The 22,875-nt window shown below is 42.7% G+C and overlaps 2 protein-coding genes across 2 annotated transcripts in view; one reads left to right on the forward strand and one right to left on the reverse strand.

The window, feature by feature from the left end:
* The window catches only part of zc3h3 (zinc finger CCCH-type containing 3), a 67,912-nt gene extending 56,748 nt beyond the window's left edge, over positions 1-11,164 (reverse strand). Inside the window, exons 1-3 of the mRNA XM_030791140.1 lie at positions 11,119-11,164; positions 9,207-10,596; positions 8,797-8,990 (exon numbers count right to left, since the gene is read on the reverse strand). Coding sequence (XP_030647000.1) covers positions 8,797-8,990; positions 9,207-10,596; positions 11,119-11,164 — 1,630 coding nt within the window. The remainder of the gene's footprint in view (positions 1-8,796; positions 8,991-9,206; positions 10,597-11,118) is intronic.
* Positions 11,165-12,060: 896 nt separating this feature from the next.
* Positions 12,061-21,267, forward strand: cyldl (cylindromatosis (turban tumor syndrome), like). Its single transcript, XM_030791141.1, has 14 exons — positions 12,061-12,504; positions 12,691-12,963; positions 13,054-13,135; positions 13,406-13,587; positions 13,716-13,875; positions 13,999-14,140; positions 14,340-14,459; positions 14,905-14,996; positions 16,389-16,452; positions 16,541-16,688; positions 19,354-19,462; positions 19,736-19,854; positions 20,161-20,371; positions 20,461-21,267. Exons 1-14 carry the CDS (start codon positions 12,061-12,063, stop codon positions 20,643-20,645), a joined length of 2,331 nt encoding a protein of 776 aa, XP_030647001.1. The 3' UTR covers positions 20,646-21,267.
* The last annotated feature ends 1,608 nt before the right edge of the window (positions 21,268-22,875 follow it).

A 22,875-nucleotide genomic window follows, 5' to 3' on the forward strand; every position in this document is an offset into this window, starting at 1 on the left:
TGTGCAGGTTCAGAGAGTCACACACTTAAAAATGACTTAGACACACTTACTCACATGGCTCACATGAAAGCAGAGAGGGTGCTAAAACACTGATCTGATTAGTGTTCCTGTATCTGTATCTGTGTCCGTGTGTGTGTGTGTGTGCGTGTGTGGGTGAGGGTGAGGGTGTACACACATCATACCAAATAAAGCCATGGCAACTCTCCCTGCAGCTAACAGCTTTAACACATGGAGGGAGGCGTGGAGACACACACACACACACAGGCGTGTGCATTCACGCATGCACACACACATACACATACACACACCAACACATAGCCCTATACACACCAGCACACAACCACACACCCACACCTGCACGTGCACGTGCACAGACATGAAAATTCGCTGTCTCTGCAGACTGCTGTACAAGCAGGAAACAATGGGCAAATCTGCTTAATAATTAGATTAACACTGTTAACACATTAAACAACTGTCTCACATCTATTGGGAGTGGTTCATGTTCAATTCTGATTGGCTGCAGTGTAAATTCAGGTAAGTGTGTGTTTATAATAGGGCTGGGCAGTATGGCCTATAAATAATATTGCAATATTTTTGGCTATATCGCGACACACGATATCTGTCTCACTATTCTGAAATCACCTCTAAAGCACTTCATAAATGCTCGATTTAACCGTTTGATGCATACAGTCACACCAGTATGAAGATTCTAGTAGTCCCTGCAACATATGTCTGCATTAAAACATTCTTGTTTATATTCATTAGTGGTTTCTATTGGAACTATTTTAAACTTGCAAAAAGGGGGGAGATCACAATCGAGTTAAATTTAACAGAACAGCATTTATTCAACATCTTCCTTGCGATATTCATGGATCCAGTTCTGTTTCTTTTCGCGTCCATCTTCGATTACTGTTTCCGAACTCAACACGTATAAACTCGCTTTGGCGTTTGCTTATTTCGCTCTCTCCAGGTTCTTTCCCTGTTCCCTCCAGATACAAAAACACACGTCTCACCTGTATACGTCACACACACTCGCCCAGGAGAGTGGTCTGGATGGGCGGTGAGTGTGTGTGATGTATATACGTGAGTTTTTTTCTTTTTGTGTCTGTGAGAGGGAGAGAGCCAGAGAAGCGAAACGCCAAGGCGAGTCTGACGCCGGCAGCTTAAAAAAAAACTATGTGACAATTTGTACTCGATGTTCGCGATATAGTCATTTACTACATCGCACGTAGAACAAGCCACGATACATCGAGTATATTCGAAATATCGCCCACCCTTACTTTATAACAGTACAACATGAGAGCTTTTGCTCAATTTCCACCTAAAATTGAATAAATAAATAAAATAAATACAATAATCAAATTGAAATGCAATATACATAATACATTAAGTAACTTCCTCTATAAAAAAAACATTCCACAGCTTGAATAAGAAGTTTTAATTTTTAAAAGTTTTAATCACTGCTTACCAAAGCAGTGAGACTGTCCAAACATATGACCAAAAAAGTGCTTCACTAAGGCCAACGCTCCCTACACAGTCGTTAAGCAAAGTTAAGCATGAATTTTGGGTAGACTGTTCAATAAACAAGGCATGGCAGTAGTCCTATTACAGATCTTCTATTACTGGAAAAACTGTTGTCCAAACCTTCTGTAAATGTCATGCTGGTGTAACTGTCATAAAAAAGCAGTCATATTTCAATCTCAGCTGTGCCACCATTTACAACTGTGATCAGCAGTGTGAGGGAACACAAGTGGCTTTACACGCTGCACAGGCAAGCTGGCCAGTGTCCATCCCCAGCTCTCAGTCAGTGACAGTCGTGTGTCAGTAGCAGTCAGTGACAGTCATGTGTCTGTACTAGTCAGTGACAGTCGTGTGTCAGTAGCAGTCAGTGACAGTCATGTGTCTGTACTAGTCAGTAACAGTCATGTGTCTGTAGAAGTCAGTTACAGTCGTGTGTCTGTAGCAGTCAGTGACAGTCGTGTGTCTGTACTGGTCAGTGACAGTCGTGTGTCTGTACTGGTCAGTGACAGTCGTGTGTCTGTAGTAGTCAGTGACAGTCGTGTGTCTGTAGCAGTCAGTGACAGTCGTGTGTCTGTAGTAGTCAGTGACAGTCGTGTGTCTGTAGTAGTCAGTGACAGCCGTGTGTCTGTAGCAGTCAGTGACAGTCGTGTGTCTGTACTAGTCAGTGACAGCCGTGTGTCTGTAGCAGTCAGTGACAGTCGTGTGTCTATAGCAGTCAGTGACAGTCATGTGTCTGTAGCAGTCAGTAACAGTCGTGTGTCTGTACTAGTCAGTAACAGTCGTGTGTCTATAGTAGTCAGTAATAGTTGTGTGTCTGTAGCAGTCAGTGACAGTCGTGTGTCTGTAGTAGTCAGTAACAGTCGTTTGTCTGTAGCAGTCAGTGACAGCTGTATGTCTGTAGCAGTCAGTGACAGTCGTGTGTCTGTAGCAGTCAGTGACAGTCGTGTGACTGTAGCAGTCAGTGACAGTCGTGTGTCTGTAGCAGTCAGTGACAGTCGTGTGTCTGTAGCAGTCAGTGACAGTCGTGTGTCTGTACTGGTCAGTGACAGTCGTGTGTCTGTACTGGTCAGTGACAGTCGTGTGTCTGTAGTAGTCAGTGACAGTCGTGTGTCTGTAGTAGTCAGTGACAGTCGTGTGTCTGTAGTACTCAGTAACAGTCGTGTGACTGTAGCAGTCAGTAATAGTCGTGTGTCTGTAGCAGTCAGTGACAGTCGTGTGTCTGTAGTAGTCAGTAACAGTCGTTTGTCTGTAGCAGTCAGTGACAGCTGTATGTCTGTAGTAGTCAGTGACAGTCGTGTGTCTGTAGCAGTCAGTGACAGTCGTGTGACTGTAGCAGTCAGTGACAGTCGTGTGTCTGTAGCAGTCAGTGACAGTCGTGTGTCTGTACTGGTCAGTGACAGTCGTGTGTCTGTACTGGTCAGTGACAGTCGTGTGTCTGTACTGGTCAGTGACAGTCGTGTGTCTGTAGTAGTCAGTGACAGTCGTGTGTCTGTAGTACTCAGTAACAGTCGTGTGACTGTAGCAGTCAGTGACAGTCGTGTGTCTGTAGTAGTCAGTGACAGTCGTATGTCCATGTGGCGGCACGCAGAGTCAGGTGATTAGCACTTTGCTATTACAAATGTTTGTTGACACTACATAGCCCAAAGTGTGAAAAAAAGTCAAAAGCTAGCAAATAACAATGAAAGTTTCCCACAAATATTTAAAACAAATAAAATAACATTCTGAGAGAGAGGACATTTGATGCAACTTGGTATGTCAAATGGCTTAAGAAAAACTATGAAATCTTACTGCAGTGAAAAGGTACATTCTTGTTGTAAATATAAATAAAGTCCATGAATGGGTATACAATTGATATCTAAATTGATTCAAGACTGACAAAAGAGGTGTTAGATGTCAATGTCAGAAAATATCAGACTACACTATCAAAATCCCTGATTAGACCAAACAAACCTTATGATGCAACCAAATTCACCAATTATACCACACTGACTTAATTTATCCTGTAGCCTCATTTATTATATTAAATATGTTTTATTGACAGTAGAAAACTTACCGTATCATTTAGTTTTTCAGTTTGTATTTTTTTATTGTTTTTTTTTTTTGTCCATGTTAAGCAAAGGGAAGACCCATAGATAAAGGTACAGAAAAAGGATCATGTTTCATTTCAGTTAGAACTAAGATGTCAGGAAAAGTGAAGCGATGGGGCAGAGCAGTTTAAAAAGAGTAATAATGTAACAATGTATTAATGTAAACAATGTAATAAAGTAATAAAGTAATAATGTAAACAATTTAATAATGTAATAAAGTAATAATGTAATAATGTAAACAATGTAATAATGTAATAATGTAATAATGTAAATAATGTAAATAATGTAATAATGTAATAATGTGGATGGAAAGGGCGCCTGATAAACGTGTGGATGAAAGCAGCATGGAGGGATGAGGGAGCTGATGAGTGGAGCACAGACACACAACAGGAAGAGAGCAGTGCAGTTTAAAACCATCTCTGGACAGCACAGGGAGGGTAGCCACTGTGCTCATGTATTTATGTGTGAAAACCATCTCTGGACAGCACAGGGAGAGAAGCCACTGTGCTCATGTATTTATGTGTGAAAACCATCTATGGACAGCACAGGGAGAGAAGCCACTGTGCTCATGTATTTATGTGTGAAAACCATCTCTGGACAGCACAGGGAGGGTAGCCACTGTGCTCATGTATTTATGTGTGAATAATGGTTGTTCTAAAGGTACAGAGCAGCAGTGGATGGACAGTGTTTCAGAGAGAGAGAGAGAGAGAGAGAGAGGGGGGGGGGGGGGGGGGGTGGGGGTTTAAAGGAAAAGATGCGATGTCATTCCACTTTCAAGTAAGAGGTGTAAGTGGATGACACAGAATTGTGTGCCATGTGACACCATGTGATAACAGTTACAAACTCCAGAGTGCCCCAGTCAATCGGTGCCACATTTCACTGGTCTAACTCAGAAAGCTGCAAAAGAAGTGACCTTTTTTCAAGCCGATTTAATTAGAATCCAATTCTAAATATAATGCCACCGGCCCCAGTGTTTTGAGAATCTGTTTCATTTTGAATATTAGAGTATCTGGTCATGATGAGATGCTCAAACCCATTACTTAAATGTTTCAATTCCTGATGCCATGAAACCAACTGTAACTGCCAATCAGTGCTTATAAATCATTCTGCATTTTTCCCCATGCAAAACAGTCCTGTCAACTCAAAAACAACTGACCCCCGGTGACACAGGAGATCTGAACCCAATAGATGGAAAAGGCAGGAATTCTAAAGGGAATGTACTTCAAATCCAACAATTATTTATATACATATTTTTAAGTTTTAACTACAGGAAATGCATGACAAATATATTCCCTAATATCGGTGTGTTCAGTATTTTTCTTTTTGTTCCTCTATGTGGTAGGCAGTGTTCAGCACTGCCCTGTGTGCAGGCTGCTGCTCTGAGTGGACCTGATGCTCATGTCTCTGAGGCTGAGGGTCTGGGGGACTTGAGGTCGTTTCATTTGTTCCTGCACCCTCCTCTTTTCCTCTCTCTCTCTCTCTCTCCTTCATGTCTTGGGCTGTGTTCTGTCGTTTATCTACTTTATGGGATTATCTGAGCGTTTTCTCCCCCCGCCTGCGATTCATTACGTCTCTAACTGCTCACTTAGGTTTATGCCTCTTTAAATCCTAGTGCAGATAACCAACCAACGCAATGAACTCCCCACTAACCCAGAGAGAGAGACAGAGAGAGAGAAACTCATTGAAGAGGAAATTAGAGGTGTCACGCAACATTGGTCGTCACAGTGACGAGTGGCAGTTAGCGTTGGTTTTTAACGCAACTGCTCCCTCTCTCTCTCTCATCATTAGTAATTCAATTTGCTCTTTATTAGTCAGTCTTATCTTCCATGCTGAGTCTCACTGGTCAAACCCTTAATCCTGTGCTCACTCCCTCACCATCAGGAGCACTCACTCACTCACTCTTTTACACACCCATTCAATCAACTTCCACTAGTGCCGCCAGCAGCCAAACAGATGCCTACGGACCTGAGCTTGGAAAAGCACTTTTAGATGGTGAAATTACAGAAATTAACCTGACATGTAAAAACTTTCCTGCTTTTGGCTGATTGATACGAGTGACATGCCGTTTATCTGTGCGGGACATGACATTCATACAGTTTTCTCTTATGCCATTTAGAGTGAATTACACACATCATGACCACATGTGAGATTTTGGTTTTTACAAAGCCTTTTTGCTTTAAGACTGACTTTATGAACTGCTCATCTTTTTTTGCTATAATCTTATTCCATTATTCCCCACAAAAACAAGCATGCCTTGTTCACTGGTCATGCTGTCTTACTTCCAAAGCCCCTAACTGACTTTACCTTTAGGACATACAAGTTTTGAGCTGCTTCCCACATGGAGAGTCCATGAACACATCACTTATCCAGCCATGCACACGATGACTGCAAACCTGCATCTGTGAGACACCTGTTTTCCACCTTTACCTACAGGAACACATGGGAACCAATGGGATGTCAAACTCTTGCTCCAGTACACATTCATATTTGCCTTGACAGACTACATTGTGGTTCCCCCGGAGATCCCGAGTGTAACAGCGAAAGAGAGCCCATGCATTTTCAGAATTAAGTAGCCCACAAAGAACAGTGTTTCTTCTTCACATGGGTTAGTAACTATGAAAAACAGACAGATTTGAATATTCACCCGTCCTTGCGCATCAAAGGATTGCACCTGTGTTTAATAGAGTAGCAAGTGACTGTAGTTATGACACATGCATACTGCAGCTGGACCCTGTGCTGCTCCATCCCAAAATATCAAATAACACTTATTTAATAGAAATAATAAAAAAAAAAACCCTAAACATATTTTTGTCTTTTGTCAAAAGGTTCTTTTTCATTTATGGAAATACTGAAGGTGTGAGTTAAAGTTTAAAGAATATATTATTGATAAAAGTCATGTATAGTAGACTGGAACCCTCACCCTCACAACCCCCCGCACACGCACACGCCCACACACACACACACACACACGCCCACACACACAGACAGACAGACAGATTACACACACACACACAGATCATAGACACAGATCACATGTGTCTGTGAGTGTATGAGACAAACAGAAACAGAATGAAAGAGAGAGAGAGAGAGAAACTGAATGAATGAGTAAGAGAGAGTGAGTGTCTTAGAACGGGAGAATGAAGGGAGAAGTGAGTGAGTGAGAGAACGAGAGAGAGAGGGTGAGACTCAGACGGATGGTCCTTAGTGACGTGATGCTGATAGCGTGTGGGGTGCAGTTGGAGTCCCTGAGTGCGGGTGATTAGGGTGAGATGGGCCTGGTGCCTACCCAGGGATTTAGGGGGAGGGGGGAGAGGCTGTAAAAACACTGATTGCCTTCCATCAGGCTGGGCCTATATTCTCCAGTTCGGTAAAACAATCCAATTTGCCAACGGATAATTATGCATTAGCTGCGTTTTTATCTGCTGGGTTTGAGCACTGGCTGCGTTTGATAGGACCGTTGCATTCGGAGCAGCAATGCTGCAAATTACCCACTATCGGCATATGTACACAATCACCACTGGATTGGGCAATTCATTAAGTCCCACCAAGCAACCAGGTGTGTACACACACACACACACACACAGTTATTCCCTTGTTAATATACTGGGTCACCTCTAGTGAATAGTGCCCTCTACTGGTGGGTTCCAGTGTGTGCAGTAACAATACTACAGGGGAGCAGTTGTATAAATTGGCTGAGAACAGGGGAAAGGAAACCACTGCTCTGATTCACCAGAATCCAGCAATTCATTCATTTATGAACTCATACGGCTGGGAATGAAAACAAACCTTGAACTTTGTGGCGGCATCACCACTGTGACAATACATGTTATGACATCTAAAAATACTGAATAGTATTATGTTAAATAACATGTCTGACAATATAGACACTGGCCTGTGACCTGAGTACCATGACATGGATATATTCATGACAATATATGATAACATGATAATAAGATATGCATTATACAGTGAGTTGACTGTACTCTCTCATCGTTACGCATCATGCCCAAAAAGCAAACAAAAACAGAAACATGCAGTCTAGAATGACTGATTCGTTAGCTGGCTGGAGCTTCCCAGGTTTAAGAGGGAGCCCTTGGCATCCAGGCATGTTTAGAGTAGCGTTTCCAACACAAACAAAAGAAGTGAACGTGTCATATGTAAGCTGTCTGCTCTGTGTTACTGCAGGAACATGCAGGGTGAGTAATCAGGCCTCTGAGGACCAAAGCAGAATTCATTAATTTTCCAGAGACTGTTTTTGCTAATTGCCCATTAAGGCAATTAGTCACAGGGGGTCATATGAACACACAGACTGCTCACTGCTCTCTAAAGACTACAGACACACACAGTGTGGGCGGTCTCATCACGGTGTTTGGCCTTTCACAGTCGTGCCTGTTATTAAACTAACATACAATAACAGAACTCTGTTCATGCCTCTCCCTCCCCGTCTCTCTCTCCCCCTGTGTTCATGTCATTGTCTATGGACCATCATGTGTCTGATTTCACCATCATTCAACTGCACTTCACATTCATTACCATCACCCCCCCCCCCCCCCCACACACACACATGCATGAGACACCCATAAAATGAACGTCCATCATGACATCACTACTCATCAGAGATTCTAGAACAAGGTCTGACATCACCACCATTCAGAGATTCTAGAACAAGGTCTGATATCCATCATGACATCACCATCCCTCAAATTTTCTAGAACAAGCTCTGCGTTTCACCAGCCTGATCTTCAGCATAAAATACAGAAAACTTCAGGAATGCACAATGCAAAAAAAAGGCTCTCCTAGTTACTCCAATATCAGGTCACCAAGAAAGAGCAAGTCAGATTAATTCCCATAATCATCTGTGAGATCAAGATCTGTGATCTGAGAGGTGTGGCCTAAAGGCTAGAGAAGCGATCCCCGGGACCAGCAGGAGAAATGTGGCCGGGAGAGTGAACAAACAGCACCCCCACCCCACTCCCCCACGCAAAGCTGCAGTGAGCCCTTGAGTGAGGCACCTAACCCCTAACTGCTCCCTGGGCACTGCAGCTGTGTGGCTGCCCACTGCTCCACATGGGTTAAATGCAGAGCCAAAATTTCCCTGTTGAGTGGACTAATAAAGGATTAAACTTAATTTAAAACTTGAGATCATAATCCCATTCAGATGCCACTGTCTGTCTCCTGCAGTCCTTACCTGCTCTTGTTTGTCCCTGCAAGGCGACCGAGGAGACCCTGCGGAGTTTGTGTCTGCCAAAGGAGACCAGAGTCCGAGACTGCACCCGCCTGACACCCACAAAGCTCCTGGCAGGAGTGTGTGCGCGTCTGTTCAGAGAGTACTGGCTTTTCAGCACCACTGGGCTTGGACTGGACCTCCTTTCAGAACCAGAACTACTAGGCAGAGGAAAGAGTAGTGTGTGAGGGGTAACTTGTGCAAGACAGGTTGGAAGAGAAAAGAGGGTTAGCGAAGGCAGTTGTGTGTATGCCTGAGTGTTCTTAAACCTGGATGATTATTCTACTACTAACAGGAAAAGCTCTGCTGCCATCTAGTGGCAATCATCGAGTTAAAAACAAACACAGTCTGTAATCACCACAGTGCTCTCTCACCTGCAGGACGTCCTTCTAATAATCTTCATTCTGCTCCTCAGTTTAAAGCCACCAGGAGAAACAGTCAGGACTGATGTGCTTTGGCGAACCTGAGAAGGGCTTGAACTGGACCTGCTTAACACTTTTAACCCCTTTGGTCCATTCTTCTTCTCAGAGGTCCACTGGTATATTGATTGTTTTTCCTTTGACCCAGGAGTCAACCCAGGCCCTGATGCGGTCTGGTTCTGACCAGTTGCCTTCCAGCAGTAGCGGCTGGAGTGGTTAACTCTTGGTTTGGAAGCGGTGGTTTTTGATGGTGGCTGGGCGGTAGGTTTGGATTTCTTGCTCATGTCCACTCCCTCATGGGGTGATTTTGGAGATGCTTTGAGAGCTTTAGGAGAAAGAGGCTTCTGTAAGATTTTAGGTGAGCTCCCTGCTTTGGCTGCAGTCGAAGTGGAAACCCAGGTGTACTTTGATGACGTTTTTGCGGCTCCAGAAGACAGGCTAGTCCTACGAGGGACCTTTCTGATGGATACTGGGACTCTCTTAGCAGTGGCCAGCTCTGAGGGTGATGGTGCAGTGGAAAGCAGGGAGGAGGAGTGATGAGGATGTGTCTGGCTGCTTGTCTCTTCAGTCTTTTGGCTTTTGACCCAGGTGAACTGAGATCTTTTATGGGGGGACGATACCGCCTGTTTTGGTGGGTCTGGTTTGGAACTGGGGTTCAGGGTCGGACTAGAGGTCACGACTGAACGACTGAGTTTACAGGTTGAAGTATGTGAAGAACTCCCTGCCACAGCAGCAGTCTCTCTGCATACTAAACTAGAGTTACCAGGGGAAAAGGGCTTGATTTCCACTGTGTTAGACTGATCCATCCCAGCACGTACACACATATCTCCAGATGGAAGAGTACGTGAGGTGACAGAGGCACAGTCTGTCCTTCTTACTGGTGAAGTCAATTTGGCAGTTGTTGTGAGTTTAGGCTTTGTCTGAGTGACATTTAACACTACGCAGTTACTCACACCTTTCCTCTGAACCTGTGATGTCACAACTTCAGCTTTGAGAAGTAAAGGGCTGTTAGATTTGTCTGACTTGACTGTCGTCAGGGTCTGACTGGTGGGAACGGATGTAGTGCTATGCAGTGAAAACCCAGCGCTGTGAGACTTGCTGGACTGGGTAGCAGTAACAGAGTCCTTTCTGTCAGCTCTTGCTGTCTTGTTGCTAAGGGAGTATTTTTTCCTCCACTGGCCAGCGGCAGAGGACATGGAAGGCTGTGGATGCAGAGGGAGCGAGTGGGAGAAGACAGGCTTATGTCCCTGGTGCTGCCAAGAGCAGGCAGCAGAGGCAGAGGGGTTCCGCTGGCTTCCACCTGACGGCACGTCTCCATGGACACTCTTGTGGTTGTTGATGAGATCTTGGAATAACGTTACACAGTAACAGATTACCGTTGATGAAGCAAGTAACCATATTCTGATGGATTAGTAGAAAGAGCAATCACCTGAAAGTACTTAAATCTAAAATGAGTCATACTATGTAATAAACTGCACTAACGGTTCCCATTAACTTCGTAAACGGACAGCTAGAATTACGGCATCTTACACAGAATTACTTTGTATGCTGATGACAATCCAAAACTCCAGGCCAGATAAAATATTTTATTTATAAAATAATTTTTTTTAAGACAGAACTCATTAATATTTTGACACAGTTCTTCGCTACCTCACTCGCTCCGTCTGAAACATAAGAGACTTCAGCGAGGAGTGGAAGGCTAGTTAACTAGCAAGCTACGAGCTAACATTTGCTATGGCGAGATTCCCTTCATTCCAGTGACTTTTTTTTCAATGTAGTTGTGTTGATTTTAAATACTACCACCAAATATCCTCCATTTACATAAATGTAAGAACAAATAAAATAAATAAAAAAAACAAGAACTCACTTTGCAGGAGCTCAATTTGCCTCTTCAGTGCTTCACGTTCCTCCATGTTTTGCTACATCCAGAACAACACTTGACACTACCAGACACTGCCAATGTGCGACGACACGCACGTTGATGACGTACAACAACATCCAATCAGTAGCTCGGCAAGTTTTGAACTTTCGATTTCCCTAAGACATTTCTTACCAAACGTCAAATTAGAGGTAGTTTTTCTTTTGTGGTGAATAAACTAGACAGCCACCGCTCTAACGTTATTTTGGAGGTGGAGACCAGCATTTGGAAAATATCACCCCGATGTGATGGTTAATTGCCTTTTAATTATTCCTTTGAGAAGTAAACAGTACAAATCTGTTGGCTGCATCGAAACTGAAAACACTGTACTGTTGTGTTTAATTAGCAACACTCTCAAGGCCCTGGAATTGTCTGCTCCGTGAAGCACTACTTTGTAAACTGAAACGGTAAGATTGCAGTTAACTCAGACTGTTCAGAGTTGTTTTGTAAGTGTTTGTTTTCATTCAAATTATTCTAAACATATGCAGCTGCCCGATAGCTCCGCAGATCATCATCTTGTCAGAATGATGTAGTTAAACTAATAGCAAAGCACTGTTAATTAATAATAACGCACTCCCTTCCTCTTACTTTAAATGTCTACCTACCCATCAGCTTTAACTACGAAGTTTAATTAAAACGTTCTTTTTTAAACATACTCATCGAACGTCTTAAACGAATAAGCAGAAGGACAATAATAGTGCGTTAGAGGAAGTGGCAATAACTATTCGGACTAGAAAGGGAGGCAAGTGTTGACATTGTCCTCATTTAAAGAACTGGAAATCTGAATGGAAACGTGGTTGGTAAGTTGTAGATAGACTGTAAAATAAATCCAAAATGCTCAAAGCTTGTGCCCTTTCACGTCTGCTCACTTCTTTCAGGTACGCACAAGAAATGGGTTCTACTGATAAATATATGTATTTCATTGTGTTGGAGAAACCTGGTTATCCATGTAGTCACATCTCACGAGGCGCTATATGCTACATTGAAGAGGAAAAATATCGCCTTAAAATTGAAAGACTGGAGGACGGAGAAAAAGTGGATAGTCTCCAAGTCAAATTTCAGACAGATGTGGTTGATAAGTGCATCAAAATGGATGTACTAGACGCCCTCAGCCCTCAGGAGGCAGGGTTGCTGCAGGCCATTGAAGGAAATGAGGATCGATTGAAAGCATATCGGCAGAGAGATGCTCTAGATCGAGCTCTGAATTTGAAGACTGATAGTTTGGTTACTGTGGAGTTAAATGGGAAATGGCTTGAAGGAGTGGTCCGATACATTGGCAGGAAGACTGATTTTTCAGCTCCAATATCAGGAACATTCTTTGGGATCGAATTACAGGTCAGAAGTGTGTATTTGTGTGTGTGTGTGTGTGTGTGTGTTGTGTGTTGTCAGTCAACAATAAGCATTGGCCACACAAGGACTCGGTTACACATACACATATGTTTGTTTTAATTTGATATTATATTTCAGTCTATGAGCAATGTGCTGGACTGTGAAAAATATAGTTCTCTGTTACTCCTTCAGGGAAAGGGCATGGGTAAGGGTCAGAATAATGGAAGTGTCGGGACGAGAACCCTCTTCACCTGTAAGCAGGACTGTGGCATCTTTGCCCCTTTCACAAGAGTCAAACCGGCTCACCCTGAGTCGTCTGCCCCCTTTGGGCCGCCGTCTGACACTCAGTCCAAACCGTTCAGCATTGGAGACAGAGTAACCTTCTTTGTGGAGGACATAGAGACCCATGGCATGGTAATGAACCTAGAGGAAAAAGAAGGCAGAACCTTTTTGCACATCTCTACGGTAAGAGCTCATTGGCAACCTTACCTGTCATTTTTCAGTTTTTTTCCAGTAGCGGCACAGGCCCCTGACACATTGGCTGTTGTCTTACAGGATAAGGATGAAAAAGGGAAAAGAGGTGGTGATGTGACTGTCCCTTTGGAGTGTGTTATCAGTGAGGACCTGCTCCCTTCATGTTAGTACCGCTCATACATTTACCACTATTATATGTGCAGGACACTTGACATAAAATACAGCTTTATCCATGCTTAATATAATAGATCACACAAAACATCTGATAGACAAACACTGAAATATCGACGGATAGATAATGATCTGTTGATGTCTGTCCTGATATCCTGATATGCACGTATGAGATTTTGTGCTCCTGTCATGTAATTTTGTTGCAGTAGGAAAAGGATGTGTGTAAAAGTGTGTGACAGTGTTTGGTGTTTGTTGTTGACAGCTGAAAGAGAAGTGTTAGATACGTCAGAGGGACTGACAGATCAACCTATGGAAATCTGCACAGTAGACATCACTAAAGGCTCCTTGGTAGAGGTGACACTGGCTACAGGACCGGCTTTCGGAATTGTGCGCTGGATTGGTAACTTACCCAGTCTCCCTGGAGTCAGAGCTGGTTTGGAACTGGTATGTTGATTCTGACTTCCGTTGTTGACAATAGTACAGTTGAACTCTTCATTTTGCCTGTGCACATCTTTGCTGTCTCTGTGTCTCTCTCAAATCCATTGAGACATTCTGTGTTCTCTTTACTCCAGGAAGAAGACTTGGGAGTGAATGATGGCACGTTTAAAGGAGAGCGGTACTTCAAGTGTCCTGCTAAACGGGGCCTTTTCGTAAAGCTTTCCTCCTGTCGTCCTGACTCCCGTTTCTTTGGCGACGATGACAAGGGGAAAGCATTGCATAATGGACATACTGGTATGACAAGTTGTGCCAGGTTCATTTGACACATCTCATGTTTATTAAAAGTGATGTTGGTTGGCTCCCTCTTTCTCTCTCACTGTTTGTATGTGTGTGTCGGTGTGTAAGCGTTTGTTGCAGATGATGATGCGGCATGTTGGTCTGGAGTGCAGGAGAATGTCCCACCAATAGTGTCCGAGGAGGTGGAGAAGCTTCTGATTGGCACAATGAAGGGGGTGCAAGGCCATTGTAACTCTTGTTATATGGATTCTGCTCTCTTCAGGTTAGACCTGCCCACAGTATATTCAAGAGAATGGCCTGCAAACTGATTCAAAACTAACTCAGACTCTCTCTCTCTCTCTCTCTCTCTCTCTCTCTCTGTTTGTCTTTGTCTCTCTCTATTTATCTCTCTCTCTCTCTATTTCTCTCTCTCTCTCTCTTTCTCTCTCTCTCTCTCTCTCTCCCTCCCCTCTCTTGTCTAGTCTGTTCTCTTGTTCGTCAGTGTTGGACTCTCTCCTGTTTAAAAGTGTTCAGAAGGTGAACCAGAGGTACCAGGCCATTCAGACCACTCTGCTGAAGGACATCGTCAATCCTCTCCGCAGGTCAATTATCTTAATAACTCACCTCTAATCTTTACTCCTAACCCTGACCCCAGGGCTTTAACCCCTTACCCTGATCTCCTAGTCTCTCCCCATGACGCCACATGCCATACTTTCATTTTTAGCTGGAGATCTCTAGCTTGTGTTCTCGGGACTGGAGCTTCAGCCTTTCATAATTAAAATCCAGTGTCAGAGGGCTCTCTGACAACAAGAACCCAGAGTCAGAGGGCTCTCTGACAACAAGAACCCAGTGTCAGAGGGCTCTCTGACAACAAGAACCCAGTGTCAGAGGGCTCTCTGACAACAAGAACTTACAAGACGCTCTGTACTGGAGCGCTCTTTTTTCTTGTATTTCAGTGTGTGTGTGTGTGTGTGTGTGTGTGTGTCTGTGTCTGTTTTTTTGTGTGCGTTTATGTGTGTGTGTGTGTGTGTGTGTGTGTGTGTACAGTAAGGGCTTTGTTCCAGGCCATAGTGTAATGAAACTCCGTCAGCAGCTCCAGGATGGAGGCCACTGCCCAACCTACACCACAGATGAGAAAGGTACGCGTGCCTGCATTGCACAAACACACACACACGTGCACGGGCACACACACACACATACACACATACACACACACTTCCCCTTTTCTTGAGTTCAGGAAATAAATGTTTTTTACATCTTGCATGGAGTCTTAAAGTGACCCCAATGTAATTTCAATCTGACAAAAATCAAGCACAGAATCACTTTGGGCAAAAAGGAACTGTCATGTCACTGTTCAACATTACCTGCAATTACCCCTAGTAAAAGTCTTCAGCCTTCGGGTTTCTGTTGTATTAATAAAGCAGTCTTTATAGTAGCATCTACTGGGGATGAAAAAGTTCTTCGAATGTACAGATTTCTGTTCTTCCCGGAAAGGAAGAATCACAAATTTCTGTAGAATCAAGGAATTTTGCCAAATGAGGCGTGTTTGTGTGTGTTTGTCTGTGTGTGTGTGTGTGTGTGTGTGTGTGTGTGTGTGTGTGTGTGTGTGTGTGTGTGTGAGAGAGAGGTGTGTGTGAGGTGGTGCATGGGGGGTAGGGGCTGACTGGTTTTATGATCAGAACAGCAGGCCTGATTGGTTGTTAGTCATCACACTTAAATGACAGACCAATCAGGTTAATCATGGCCTGTCAAGCACAGTCACAGTGGAAAACATTGAGAAATTAAGAAATGATGGTGAGAGAAGAATGGCAAAAGTAATTATGAAAAAAAGAGGAGAGTGTGAGGTTTAAAGACACTGTAAACGGTATAAAAACAGATTCTATTGGGACTGGTGGGACAAAAACACCCTGTCTCAGCTGGTACTGGTGGGAAGACTAACGGCATGACGGTGACTGTGTGAATCAGATAAGTTTACAGGGAGCAGGCTTAATCTTCGTCTGATAAACAGCCCTGTAAACACCGCTCTAGACACATACATTTTCTGGGTTTTTTTGCACCTGTCCACATTCTTCACTGATCTGCACTTCCCACGTTGTGCTGGTGTGTATCATATGAGTTTGCTGATTGACAGCCAATGTATATCACAAAATGAGCACAACAGGGAATCGGTGACGTACACTCATGTGAAATGTTGGACTGTTCGCTTTTATACAGTATGCAGTGAGCAGATATAATTATGATTATACATGTTATTCTTTTATACAGTATGCAGTGAGCAGATATAATTATGATTATACGTGTTATTCTTTTACACTGTGTACTGTGATTTAATGTAATTGTGATTATACATGTTATTCTTTTACACTGTGTACTGTGATTTAATGTAATTGTGATTATGCGTGTTATTCTTTTACACTGTGTACTGTGATTTAATGTAATTGTGATTATACGTGTTATTCTTTTACACTGTGTACTGTGATTTAATGTAATTATGTTATGATTATATGCTGATTATATGTTATTCTGTTTAGACCCAGAAGAGTTCCTCACCCTTCTCATGCAACAGATACTCTCACTAGACCCTCTTCTCAAACTGTGAGTTCCTCTTTTCAATTTGTTTCCAGATGCTCTTGTGTGTCACACTTCTGTCTATAATATTAAATGTACATGTACTTTTCCCCAGTGCAAACACGTATCCAGGATCCAAAGATGAGGTGGAATCCTGTTATTTTTACCAAATTTTCCTGGATTACGATCATAATCTGGTTTTACCATGTGTACAGCAACTTCTAGAACATTCCCTCTACATCAACGGCCTCAGGCTAGCAGAGGTATCACACCCATCACACGCATCACAAACCCTAATTACACACATCACACCACAGTACTCATTACACTCTGTACTCACACATCACACACACACTGTAGAGACAGTACACACACATCACACACACACACTGTAGAGACAGTACACACACATCACACACACACACACTGTAGAGACAGTACACACACATCACACACACACACTGTAGAGACAGTACACACACATCACACACACACACTGTGGAGACAGTACACACACATCACACACACACACTGTAGAGACAGTACACACACATCACACACACACACACTGTAGAGACAGTACACACACATCACACACACACACACACTGTAGAGACAGTACACACACATCACACACACACACTGTGGAGACAGTACACACACATCACACACACACACTGTAGAGACAGTACACACACATCACACACACACACACTGTAGAGACAGTACTCACACATCACACACACACACACTGTAGAGACAGTACACACACATCACACACACACACTGTAGAGACAGTACACACACATCACACACACACACTGTGGAGACAGTACACACACATCACACACACACACTGTAGAGACAGTACACACACATCACACACACACACACTGTAGAGACAGTACACACACATCACACACACACACACACTGTAGAGACAGTACACACACATCACACACACACACTGTGGAGACAGTACACACACATCACACACACACACTGTAGAGACAGTACACACACATCACACACACACACACTGTAGAGACAGTACTCACACATCACACACACACACACTGTAGAGACAGTACACACACATCACACACACACACTGTAGAGACAGTACACACACATCACACACACACACTGTGGAGACAGTACACACACATCACACACACACACTGTAGAGACAGTACACACACATCACACACACACACTGTAGAGACAGTACACACACATCACACACACACACACTGTAGAGACAGTACACACACATCACACACACACACTGTAGAGACAGTACACACACATCACACACACACACTGTAGAGACAGTACACACACATCACACACACACACACACACACACACACACTGTAGAGACAGTACTCACATCACACACACACTGTAGAGACAGTACACACGCATCACACACACACACTGTAGAGACAATACACACACATCACACACACACACTGTAGAGACAGTACACACACATCACACACACACACACACTGTAGAGACAGTACACACACATCACACACACACACACACACACTGTAGAGACAGTACACACACATCACACACACACACTGTAGAGACAGTACACACGCATCACACACACACACACACACTGTGGAGACAGTACACACACATCACACACACACACTGTGGAGACAGTACACACACATCACACACACACACTGTAGAGACACTACGCACACATCACACACACACACTGTGGAGACAGTACACACACATCACACACACACACACTGTAGAGACAGTACACACACACACCACACACTCTAGGGATAGTAACACACACACAGTCTAGTGGAATATACTTATGAAGGTCATGATGTAAACAGTTTCTAGTGATTAGTTCAGTCTTGTCATCAGTGTTTCACTCTCAATCAGCTTGTTTGACTGGGACATGTCAAAGAAAAGGCTGAGGGAATGTGTCATTTTTTCACCTTTAACATCATCTGTGTCCCTCTAATTTATTTTAATCTCCACCCAAGCCATAATGAGTAATGGAATTGAGATTGAACAATTCACTCTCTTTGGTGGAAAAGGCATTTGAACCTGTTTGAACCTTTGGTAACTGATGTTACCTCTTTTTGACAATGAATACTTTATAATAAAAACGTCTGTTGTAGTTGCTGACCAATCCTGTGTGTTGGTTAAGGGATGTTTTTGCCCGTCGCTCTTTCCAGAACAGTATCAGCTCTGATGTGTTTGGGCTGTCACGCTTGACCCGCTGGCTTTAAGTGGTGAAGCAGCATTCTGACTGGTTTAAAGCATTCTGACTGGTTTAAAGCATTCTGACTGGTTTAAAGCATTGGTATCATCACAGTCATTCAGACGAACACTTAAGGGAAATTCTTCAGCCTTAACTGCCCCCCCCCCTCTTCCCCATCACACTATGATGAGGATATTTCTCACCAGAGGAACAGGGTTGCATCGCTTCAGCTTGAGATATTTAAATAAGCTACGCCAAGGTCCAGTGTTTCTGCTGACACAGTGGGCAGTGGCTTATGAAGGAACTTTCTGACATTGATGTTTAATTTATTCTGGGAGTTTCCTTGTACTTTTTCCAACAAAGACAGCAAATATTCAATGAATATATTCAGTAACATGTAGATGAACTATGTAATTAAGATGAATAGGTTAATGTAATAAAACATCACCATTAGTTACTTTACATTGGCTTCAAGATCTTTGAATGAAACTATTTAAATGCATTGAAAGAAGTTGGAATGTGTGTGTTAAGTAGAGTTGAATTACACCACAGGCTGCCCTCAGGGTTTAAGGACATGATGACTCTGACAGTACAAAATTAGTGTTTGTCTGAGTGTTGTCCCCTAGCTCTCCAGTAGGTGGTGCTGTACACTCCTGTTGAATTGTGCTTGTCTCTCTCCCTAGGTGCCATCCTGTCTGATTCTCACAATGCCTCGCTCAGGAAAGAAGTTTAAGATGTTTCAGAAGATCATTCCATCTTCAGAGCTGGATATCACTGCACTGCTGTCAGGCGGTACTTACTAAATCTCAGAACAAATTCAAATTTAGTAAACAGTTCAATCCGAACTTTCCATTTTAATCTTCATACTTCCTGTTATCTAGTGTAAAATAAGAGTGATTAATCTCTCCCTCCCTCCCTCTCTCTCGCTCTCTCTTGCTCTCCCTCTCTCTCTCTCCCTCTCTCTCTCTCTCTCTCTCTCTCTGTCTCTCTCTCCCTCCCTCTCTCTCTCTCTCTCCCTCTCTCTCTCTCCCCCTCTCTCTCTGTATGTGTGTATGTGTGTGTCAGCCCCCCAGCCATGTGTGCTATGTGGACAGCTAGCATCTATGGAGTGTGTGGAGTGTTTTAAAGATTCTCTCTTTGGCAGTTCAGGATTCAAACACTTCTGTCACACGTGTTCTGAACAGGTAGGTCTGTTACTCAAAAACGCAAAATTCTCTTCTTTCTCTCCGTCTCTCCCTCCCCACAACTCTCCCTGTCTCAGGTTCAGTTGAAGCAGAAAATTTCCCAACACTCACTATGACCACAACTGTACAGAGAACAGTACCAGACACAACATTATCCCAGTGTAATCTGTGCAGAGTGGCTTGATCAAAGTTACACTAACATAATGTCATTATGTGTTAACATTTGTTAAGACTTTGGTCAGTTTTGCTCTGAATGGTTTGTGTTTATAGAATGTCTCTGACTGGAGGTGTGTGTGTCAAACACAGGTCCACATGCACAAACTTCGAAGGTCCCATAAACAAACTCGCCTGAGACTGCCTGAAGGGTTCCCAAGGGGGGTGTCCCGGCCCCCTCCCCAAGAGAAGCTGGAATTGTTTGCTGTGCTCTGTATTGAGACCAGTCACTATGTCTCCTTTGTGAAACACGGACCAAAAGACACAGACTGGATCTTCTTTGATAGCATGGCAGATAGAGAGGGTGTGTGTGTTTGGATGTGGAGTATTCAGAGTGTTTCTTTGTTTACAGGTATGCATGACTCACACACACTGTGCTCGTGTTTTTCTCAGGTGAGAGAGATGGCTTTAACATTCCCCAGGTGACCGCATGTCCTGAGATTGGGCGGTACCTTAGGATGACCCTAGCTGAACTGGCCAATCAGGTGCCTCGAGAGATGGACGGTGTTGCCAAGCGACTCTTCTGTGATGGTTACATGTACCTGTACCAGAGTCCAAATATGGCACTATACCACTGACACACAAAATACACACACACACACACACACACACACATTGCAATTCACTGTTATTCAAACAGACAGGCCAATGATAACTGTCATTAAAATATATGTATCTTCTTAGTTTTCTATGTATGTAGCTCAGACAAAACACATTGTCTTCTGTAGGAGAATGAAAATGCACTTTTTAGGGGGGTTGAATTTATTTGCCCATGCCAGGGTCTGTGCGGTGGACTATTAAATTTTGACATGCACCGAACACATTGCACTTCTTGCAGGACTTGTGATACTAACCACCTAACTTGCCTAATTATACTGGGATCAATGAGTAAGCAAGGAACAATCAGGTTAATTCTCTGTCTCTTCAGGCTAAATGCAACTGTCGTTGGCTTTATGACTAGATATGCAAATAACAATAATTATAAATAAGGTGATCTATTGATAAGGCTGCAATCTAATTGTTCTGTTCTTTTTTTTTTTGTTTTTTTTTTTACTCGAATCTTGACGGATTATTATAAATGTTACACATGTAAAATCAGTCTGTTTGTTATGTTTGAGGTAATGGTGAAATAACTGAAATTAAGAGGGAAATCAATTTGCCTCATATCACCGTCACTTTGGAAACTGATCTAAGGGGAGGGAGAGGATTTATGGGATGCCTGTGATGTGCTGTATATTTGGTATAAGTTGTATGAGTTTTAGCAGTTTTTTTCTTTTTATGCTTCTGTATATAATGGAATCATGTGAGAGATAATCATGTGTTTAAACATTGGAATAATGGCAGTATATCCTCAATGAATTATTTGATGTCTACGAAGAAGGGAGAGAAATAAATTCTGTGCCAACCTATGGGTGGGATGTAAATTTATGTATGTGTTTGTGTGTGTGTGTGTGTGTGTGTGTGTGTATTTGAACACATACAGACACTCAAAAATGTTTGTGTGTCTGGTGTGTGTGTCTGTGAGAACAGAGGATATACACACACAGACTCTCTACACGGTTGTTAGATTCCCTCGTTACTACTTAGGGTCCAGCTCTGTACACTGCTGTTTGTTCAGTGATCATTTTCTCTCCACCCCCCTTTCCCTCCCCCCACTACATCTCTCCTCTCTGATGCATAAATCTTCCTTTTATTTCACCATCAGGACAGTTCTGTCTGTCTTTGCGTAAGCAGTGGACTGCTCACCGATGCCAAAGAGCGTAGAGAAAAAACATACATAGCATTAAAAATGATAAGTAGCTTCGTTAATAACTGATAGAACCTCTATAAACTCTATAACAGTGTTATTGGACACATGATTAGTGAGGCAACATTCAGTAAACATTTACGTAACAGTTAAAATATTTACCTTTCCTTTGATAGAGATAAATTTTGTTCTGGCATGTTCTGACCTGGAGTAACACACACACTTACACACACACACAGGACACGGGTAGTAACAGAGCACAGTGAGTCATAATAAAACTAGTTATTTTTCTTTTTATCTGAACCTGTCAAATAACATGTCACTCTCAAATGCTGAAAGATAACATGTTAAATTCTGAAAAAAGTCATGTGCTGTTTGTTTGAAAAAGGCCTACATGCTGGTGAAGAACTACAGATGTTGTATATCCAAATCAAACCAGAAAAAATGTCTTAGACTACACAGCATGTCCAAACATCTTATGAATCTGAACTTTGACGAAGCAACATCTTGCGCTGATCTTCAAGAAATATTTCTCTACACTGCGCTCAGTTGCTTAGGTTTTTGGATTTTAAAAATGTCTTTCGGAGCAAATGAAAATGTCTATGAACTTATCTTGTTCAAAATATTTGTTGTTTATGGTAAGTCTCAAAGTAGGTATTGACAGAATGAGAAAACACAAAGTTACATATAAACGCAGACACATTACATACCCATCAACATGCCTCATCCACACCAAACCCCCAGCTAATGTGTAAACTTGAATTTTAAGATTGTTTAAGTAAGATGGTTCTTGTTAACCTTTTAAGAATTTTTTACAAACCAAACCTCTTCCTCTTAAGGGATGACTGGACCACCTCTTACGGTTCTCACGCATGCAGCTAAGCACCTCTTTATTAAGTTTTGGAAATGACTTTATCCAAATGAGAATAGGCATTCATACCAAGTTTTGGAAATGACTTTATATAAATGAGGATAGGCATTCATACCAAGTTTTGGAAATGACTTTATCCAAATGAGGATAGGCATTCATACCAAGTTTTGGAAATGACTTTATCCAAATG

The sequence above is a fragment of the Chanos chanos genome, chromosome 14, assembly GCF_902362185.1.
Source record: "Chanos chanos chromosome 14, fChaCha1.1, whole genome shotgun sequence".
Taxonomy (NCBI): Eukaryota; Metazoa; Chordata; class Actinopteri; order Gonorynchiformes; family Chanidae; genus Chanos; species Chanos chanos.